The sequence below is a fragment of the Myotis lucifugus genome, unplaced genomic scaffold, assembly GCF_000147115.1.
Source record: "Myotis lucifugus unplaced genomic scaffold, Myoluc2.0 scaffold_413, whole genome shotgun sequence".
Classification (NCBI taxonomy): domain Eukaryota; kingdom Metazoa; phylum Chordata; class Mammalia; order Chiroptera; family Vespertilionidae; genus Myotis; species Myotis lucifugus.
The window spans coordinates 239,424-247,652 of NW_005871461.1; the positions used below are offsets into that span (position 1 = coordinate 239,424).

Consider the following 8,229-nt stretch of genomic DNA (forward strand, 5'->3'; position numbering starts at 1 on the left):
CCTGCAGTCTGTAGGACCACCCAGCACAGATGCATTGAGAACGGAGTGCTACTCGAAGAATAAAGGGGACTTTCAAGGTGAGAGGCAAACAAGCATTTATTTGAGACCAGTAAGGACAGTTATTAAGGAATCATTAATTCAGGCAAAAGCCCAAACAATATTCTGATTAGGAGACAGAGGCAAGTGGTATTTATGAGACAGGGAAGGGGGACAATTACATCAATAGAAGGAAGGCATTTCTATTGGTGCAGGTAACAACATAGTGATGTGAATGCTAAACAATGTTTTAAATTTTCAGTCCAGTGGTCATCATTCCATGAGTCACGATAACTGCTTTCTTATTATCTCTGCGAACAGTTCTTAGGGAAACAAGGTTGCTGAGGCCCTGTCCAGGGTTACTTTGCCCTGATTTTTACTTTCCAAAGATTTGAGGCATAAGGCAGTTCCCTCTGGGATGGCAGCTCTGGCTCCATTTTAAAGTGGCTCCATTATGATTGTTTACAGGGAGGGCTCAATGGATAGAGCGTCGGCCTGCGGACTGAAGGGTCCCAGGTTCGATTCCGGTTAAGGGCATGTACCTGGGTTGCGGGCACATCCCCAGTGGGAGATGTGCAGGAGGCAGCTGATCGATGTTTCTCTCTCATCGATGTTTCTAACTCTCTATCTCTCTCCCTTTCTCTCTGTAAAAAATCAATAAAATATATTAAAAAAATAAATAAAAATAGAAAAAAAAAAAAGAACATGGGCTCTGATATCAAACTATCAAAAAAAAAAAAAATAAAGTGGCTCCAGTTATATGATTGTTTACAGGGAGGTTCAGGCATGTAATCCCAGTTATTAAAACTCCCCTTCAGGTGTTGTTTCAGTGAATGCCTTAACATCCGTGCCTGCATTTCCAGTAGAGGATTAGTTATGACACCCCTACTCCATACTTGGGAAACTGAGGCATAGAGAGGGGAGACAGCTTGTGTAGCAAACGTGTGGCATGATTATATGAACATATGTTACATAACTCATTTAGTCCTCACAATCATGTTCTCAAAGTTTGGTCCATGGACCAGCAACATCAGCTGGTGAAGTGTTAGAAATGCAAATTCTGGGGGTCACTCCTGACCTGCTGAATCAGAAACTCTGGAGTGGGGCCGAGGGATCTGGGTTTCAGCATGCCCCCCGCCCCCCAGGAGATTCTGGTGCACACCAAAGTTGGAAAACCACTGCCTTACAATAACATGACAAAGTTCGCTATAATTATCCCCATTTTACAAATGGCAAAGGCAAGTGGTCCAGCACCCAGTTGTAATTGGGATACCAGGTTTCTAATCCAGGTAGTTTACTTCCAGAAACGTGATCTTGGAGAGCACCCCCAAGTGAACATCAGAATCAAAAGTAGGATCAGGCCCGGCTGGTGTGGCTCAGTGGTTGAGCATTCACCCATGAACCAGGAGGTCAGCAGGTTTGATTCTCCGTCAGAGTACATGTCTGGGTTGCAGGCTCTATCCCCAGTAGGGGGTGTGCAGGAGGCAGCCGATCAATGATTCGCTCTCATCATTGATGCTTCTCTCTCCCCTTCTCCCTTCCTCTCTGAAATCAATAAGCCCTAGCTGATTTGGCTCAGTGGATAGAGCACTGGCCTACAAACTGAAGGGTCCCAGGTTCTATTCTGGTCAAGGGCACATGCCTGGGTTGGGGCGTGCAGGAGGCAGCTGATCAATGATTCTCTCTAATCAATGTTTCTATCTCTCTCTCCCTCTCCCTTCCTTTCTGAAATCAATAAGAAATATTTAAAAAATAAAAACACTTAAAAGAAAAAACAAGTAGGATCAGCAATCTTTGCTTGATATAACGCCATCTAATAACTCCATATTGAGCACCTGCTCTGTGTCGGGTACCGTGCTTGTCTAGAAGGAATGGGGCTGGGAGTCGCCGGGAGGATTTCTGCTCGTTACACCCAGAAGGGAGGGGTGGGGAGACTGGCTGGGGCGGTCCCTTTAAAAGACCAGCTCTAGTGGATGGAACCTCTGAGCGTCGTTGCCAGGCGCGCCCGGAAGGCTGAGGACGCTACACCGGAAGTGTCTTAGGGGAGCGGGCGCCGCACCGCACAGGCCTCACAGTGATGGGCCGCAACAAGAAGAAGAAGCGAGACGGCGACAACCGGCGGCCGCGGCTCGTTCTCAGCTTCGATGAGGAGAAGCGGCGGTGAGTGCTAAGCTGGGCCGCATCCCCTCGGCTGCCGGGCAAGGCCTACGCCATCCCCGCGCCGCGCACGCTCACGCCCGGGCCCTTCCGGCCCCGCCCTCGCGGCGTGCTCCGCGGCTCCCCTGGGACGCTCGGGCCGAATGGAAGCGGCCGCTCTCGGCCCCCGGCCTGAGCAATGGAACCGCTCGCCCCGCCCTCCCTTCGCTCTTCTCCGCGCCCCAAACCACCCAGGTTCTTAGAGCCGGGAGTTCGGGTTTCGGAGCAATGGCTGCGACCTCCCTAGCCCAGCCGGCCGCTCTGCATGCAGTGCTCTCAGATGTTGAAGATAAACGATAAATGAATGATATGCGTGGCTTAAGCTCATTTATTCGCTCACCAGACATGTACTCCTACATGTGTGTGCCACCTTAGCATAGAGTAGTGGGTCATGGAAAAACCTAGTGTGGGGGCCCGGAATGGATGGGAATGGTGCCGTCGGTACTCCAGAGCCGGGAAGGGGCCGAGCTCAGATGGAGGGAGGGAAGCGTGGGGCATCCACAGGCCTACACGGATGGAGGGGTCCAGCGGCAAATGCCCTGGGGAAAGGCGGTGTTAGTCCAGCAGAAAGTGCAGAGGTCCGAGTAAGGGTGGCCTGAAAGTCCTGCTGGAAGTGGCTTAATTCACCGGGGAGTGGAATTGGGCAGTATAGACGGGCCCGCCTGTTTGGGTTCAAAGGCCCGCAGCCCACGCCCATCACTGTCTCTGTTTCTTGAAGCTGGAAGCCCTGGAGGGTAGTGGGTAGAAAGAGGCACCATCTCCCTCTTTTTCTTACCTTCCCCTCTGTGACCTTGGGAAGTAACCTAGCCTCTCTGTGCCCCAGTGACCCCGTCTGTAAGACAGGGATTGGTACCCACGGCACAGGTAGTTGTGAGGATCACAGGTATGTTTTGGGAATGGTGTGTGGCACACTGTGGGTGCAATTTATTTATTTTATTTTATTTTATTTTTTTAAATATATTTTATTGATTTTCTACAGAGAGGAAGAGAGAGACAGAGAGTTAGAAACATCGATGAGAGAGAAACATCGATCAGCTGCCTCCTGCACACCTCCTACTGGGGATGTGCCCGCAACCAAGGTACATGCCCTTGACCGGAATCGAACCTGGGACCCTTCAGTCCAAAGGCCGATGCTCTAGCCACCGAGCCAAACCAGTTAGGACCGAGGGTGCACTTTAGCTGTTTTTTGGAGCGAGCCTTTATTCCTTGTATGTCCTGACGCCTCCTTGCCTCTTTCCTGTAGGGAGTACCTGACAGGCTTCCACAAGCGGAAGGTGGAGCGGAAGAAGGCAGCCATAGAGGAGATCAAGCAGCGGCTCAAGAAGGAGCAGAAGAAGCTCCGGGAGGAGGTGCAGAGGGGAGGGCGGGAGAGTCTCATCCCAGGGGACCTGCAGCCTCGGATGCCTGAATGGGGCATCTGCAGGGGTGAGGGGAGGTGTGAGCAGGCCTGGGAAGCATTTGTACAGGTAGAGACACCGTGGGTCCAGGTCTGGGGAAGGTTTAGGATGGGATCTCCTGGTCTTTCACTCACTCACCCTGGAGGTGAGCAGTGCCCCTGCCTGAGGTGGGGTTGGACAGCCATCATACTCACTGTGTTCCCCTCCCTTTTGGTTTCAGCGCCACCAAGAATACCTGAAAATGCTGGCAGAGAGAGAGGAGGCACTGGGTAAGTCCCATCCTTGGCTTGACCTGGAGAATAGCCAACAGGCCTGGGTTTGTTAATCCCTTGGTGGGTGGGAGGATAGGGGTGTTGGGGCCGCATGGAAGCTGACTTCCTTAACTCTGAGGGTCTGGGTGATGACCCCGGGGACAGGAGTGATCCTTGGGTACCTCTAAATGTGATGGCTCAGAGACAAGGAGGAGACCCTACCTCTTGGTAAACAGATTCTGAGCAGACAGCCCAGTTTCTGAGACCTGGAGGGACTGGGGATAGAGGGAAAGGGGCAGCAGCTCCTGGTGTCACACTGGGCTTGTCCTAGGTGGGAACCATGTGGTCTGAGGGTTTCCTGGGACACAAAAGGAGGAATTAGATGACTTATAGCATTTGTTGGCAGGCCAGGCGCTGGAGCCAGTGACCTCCCAGCTACCCTCCTACAGAGTAGAGGGGGCATTGCACTCCAGGACTGGGAGGGGCTGGGGCCTGGTTACTTATGCCCTAGTGTTGAGGCTCAGTTCTGTGCTCACCCTGAACAGAGGAGGCGGACGAACTGGACCGGCTGGTGACGGCAAAGACAGAGTCAGTGCAGTATGACCACCCCAACCACACAGTCACCGTGACCACCATCAGTGACCTGGACCTCTCAGGGGCCCGGCTGCTCGGACTGCCCCCGCCTGAAGTGAGTGTAACCCCAGCCCTGGTCCATGTCATGGAGAGTCCAGTGCACAGGGTTCTTTCCCTCTGGGCCCGGACAGAACCCTGGAGTCTGGGGCTTCCCAGGCGAACTCTGCCACTGAGCGGCTTGGGGAGCTTGGGCTTCTCTTTGCTTTGCCTCTTCCTTTCATCAGTACATTGAGGCTCGCTAATGGCAGCACCTGCCTTGTGGGATTTCTGTGAGGTTAAAAGTGGAGAACCCATTAGAAGCACTTAAGATAGCTGTTTACTGTGGTCACTCCATTGCATGGTAAGCAGCAATAATAACACGGCACATCTGAGTGCACTGACAGTGAGTTTTCAACCTGTGGGCTGTGAGTTACTAGCAGGTTTCTAAGAGCACTAAAAAGAAAGGAAGGAAGAAGTAGCCCTGGCCGGTGTAGCTCCGTTGGTTGGAGCGTTGTCCCATACACCAGAAGGTTGCCGATTTGATTCCAGGTCAAGGCACATACCTAGGCTGCAGGTTTGTTCCCAGTCGGGCAACCAGTTGATGTTTCTCACATCGATGTCTCTCTCTTTCTCTCCCATCCTCTCTCTCTAAAATCAATAAACACATCCTCGGGTGAGAATTAAAAAAAAAAAAAGAATAGAATTATCATTGAATATCGGAAAGCATCTCAGTAAGTTAGTTTCAGTTAGAGTCTGTCTGTCTGTCTGTCTGGGTTGTGTAGGAATTTGTATACATGTATATAGTAGGTCCTCAGGTTACGTCAGAGATCCGTTCCTGCAACACGACATCACATGATTTTCGTGGTAAGTCGGAACCCACCTACATAAGCACCTATGTCACTCACATGGAGCACATACACAGCAGTAATGAAGTGAAACAGTAAAAAAAAATTAAAAGAAAGAAAACAATTCCTGACCTTTTACTCGTGGTAAATAAATAATAAAAAATATAAAGCACAGACGTCAAAACGACGGAACTTTTTTTTTTTAATAAATAAATGGGAGATGGCGATGTAACCACGAAACAACGTACGTCGAGTCCGACGTAACCCGAGGACTGTCTGTACGCAGTCACAGGTAAACCACATTTCCTATCGTGGGTTACAGTGTGCTTAAGTCCTGGAGCCACTGCCTTGCCACGTCTTATTATCCACCTTCTATTTTGTGCTCCATCTTCTGAAAGGTCTGATGCAAAGACAAGTTTTGTCCCCGTTTTAGAGTTCTTCCATCTGTGAGTGTTGGGTGCCCACTGGAAACTGAGGCAGCGGAGGGCTCTGAAATACAGCTCTCCCTTGCGTAATTCCTGCTCCAGGGCATACAGAGCCTTCCCTGAGCCCCATCCCAGGCCTGGGAGGTGGCGAATCGTGCCCCCACTTGATAGAGCCACGATTGCCTGGCCTCCCAGTCCACTGCTCTCTGTGACAGTCTTTGTCCTCTGCTTCTTTAGCAAGGGGCCGGGCCTGGGTCTGAGGAGGAGGTGTCATCCATGGAGAAGCCGACCAAAGCCTTACCCAGGAAGTCCAGAGAGCCCCTGCTGTCCCAGCGGTGAGCCTGGCCTGTCCTCCCCTCTGAGCCTGCTCTGCATGGCTGCCCTGGTGATCTGGCCTGCAGAGCCACCTCCCACTGGCTTGCGGGGAGTGCTGTGGGTGGGGCAGCGATAGGGCCTCATGTGGTCCTCAGCTTCTCATTGTCCCCCATGGTCCTCAGCTTCTCATTGTCCCCCATCCCCACTCCAAGAACGGCCGACCTTTCTCTCTCTGAGCTGAGGAGCTGGCCGCCCTCTGGGTCAGAGCAGGCTGCCTTTGGAATGGACTTGGTACTCCCGATATTGTGGGCTTGTCCTGACTTCCCCTTCATGAGTTGGGCTGTCAGTCAACCCCCACACCCTGTTCCCCAAGGTAAACACAGCCTTTCACTTAGGCCCTGTTCCCCTAGCCTCACTGCCTCCCACCCTCCCGCAGGATCTCCTCTCTCACGGCATCACTGCATGCACACAACCGCAAAAAAGTCAAGAAGAAACATCCTCGACGAGCCCAGGACTCCACCAAGAAGCCCCCAAGTGCCACTCGTACCAGCAAGACCCAGCGCCGCCGGCTGACCGGCAAAGCCCGGCACAGCGGAGAGTGAGCCCGAGAACCAGGCCAGGCCCCAGCTTGGGCTGCAAGGATCTGTCCTGCCTCTGCTTGGCTGTCCCCGTAACCCAGCCTGCACTGACACCGGGGGCTTTTACCCCAGAAGAAGCGGGCAGCTGAGAACTGGCCTCCCTCAGGAGGAACCTTCTGAGCCACATTTGGAGCATCTTCCTAAATGTATACACCACTGGGCCTTCCTCAGATTTTTGAAACTAAGTGCACTGTGGTTTGTCCTTGGTCCCAATGCCATGCACCAAGGGTAGGCTGCTGGGGTGGTGGGCGTGGTCAGAGAGTTGGGTCCATCCCACCCGCCAGCACTTTCCCTGTGGGTGTGAACAGGCAGCGTCAGGTCTAGGCCCCCTGACCGGGGTGCAGACCAGCATGACCACTGCTGGAATCCAGAGTCCACCTGCTGCTCTGGAAAGCGGGCAGCTGGGGGGTGAGCAGTGCCAAGCTTGCCCTTTACTAGCTGAGACTTGCAGTCTGTCCCTTCTCCTTGGTCTTCGTCTCCTCAGCTGAAATTGAAATGGTGGGAGCAGATGACTCTTGGAGCATCTCCCACCCCCAAACAGGCAGCTTCTCGGGCGCTAGGAGTGAATAGCCTTTTTAAAGAAAATGCATCTTGTCTGAAAGTGTGGCCCTTTCCGAGCAGACCCCTCGGGAGTCCAGCTGGTGTTGTGCGAGGCTTCACACTCCTTCCAGGCCTTCAGATTTGGCCTCCGAGCTGATGAAAGCCACCCTTGTTCCTGCTTGTTAGTGACCCTCTCACATACTCTGCTGTTCCCCTGACCAAGAAGGTAGAGGAAGCCAGAGCACTGTCTGGAGCATCGTTGACCCCCCTCTAACCACTTACTGGTGATTCTGAGCTGGGGCACAGGGGTTTTGTGTTGCACCCTGGTCAGGACCCTAACACTAGGACTGAAAGGGGAGTGAGATGTGCTCTCATCCCCAATGAAGTTCATGACTAGTGAGAGATGGTCACGGTGACAGGAGAGCTGTGATGGGAGCACAGCTGCAGGGTCTGTGGCCTTGGGATATAGGAGACGCCTGGAGGAGAGGGAGTTGAAGTCTGTGGGGCAGGCCTTCCCCCCACTCCTCCCAGGGAAGGCATTCCAGGAGCAGCCGCACCCCACCATTGGGCAGGCTCAGGAACAGTGGCTGCACCTGGGGGCGGGCAGGTGCTTTCCCATGTCGCCATCAACACCTCTCTGGTGATATCTGATGCAGTTCTGAAGGCCACACCTGGGCATGGGAACGCACAGTTCAGGGCTTCTGGCCAGGAGGCCTCGTGACCTGCTTCTCGGCTCCTTCCACCCGCTCCTCTTGTTGCCTTCTGGTTGTCCCCTCCTGTGCTTGGGTCAGGTGACTCAGTCCCACTTGGTTTCCTCCGTCCAGGGCAGAGCCTGCTACCAGCTCAAGGCTGTTCTGGTGCTCAACCCAAGATAGCGGAATGTGACCCCAGCCCTCACAGGCCCCCATGAGCAGGAACAGCTAGGCCTGGGGCATCAGTGGACGGCAGAGTGTGGATTTGAATATGGGCCCTGC

At 53.2% G+C, this 8,229-nt stretch overlaps 1 protein-coding gene across 4 annotated transcripts; it reads left to right on the top strand.

The window, feature by feature from the left end:
* Window positions 1-2,037: 2,037 nt before the first annotated feature.
* Window positions 2,038-6,898, top strand: NOL12 (nucleolar protein 12). Of its 4 annotated transcripts, none has more exons than XM_006102402.3 (6): window positions 2,038-2,196; window positions 3,476-3,581; window positions 3,850-3,898; window positions 4,426-4,568; window positions 6,000-6,097; window positions 6,514-6,898. In XM_006102402.3, exons 1-6 carry the CDS (start codon window positions 2,114-2,116, stop codon window positions 6,677-6,679), a joined length of 645 nt encoding a protein of 214 aa, XP_006102464.1. In that variant the 5' UTR covers window positions 2,038-2,113; the 3' UTR covers window positions 6,680-6,898. The 4 variants fall into 4 exon arrangements, with proteins under 4 accessions (XP_006102464.1, XP_014323238.1, XP_014323237.1 ...); XM_014467752.2 differs by lacking the exon at window positions 2,038-2,196 and adding an exon at window positions 2,249-2,579; XM_014467751.2 differs by lacking the exon at window positions 2,038-2,196 and adding an exon at window positions 2,251-2,591.
* The last annotated feature ends 1,331 nt before the right edge of the window (window positions 6,899-8,229 follow it).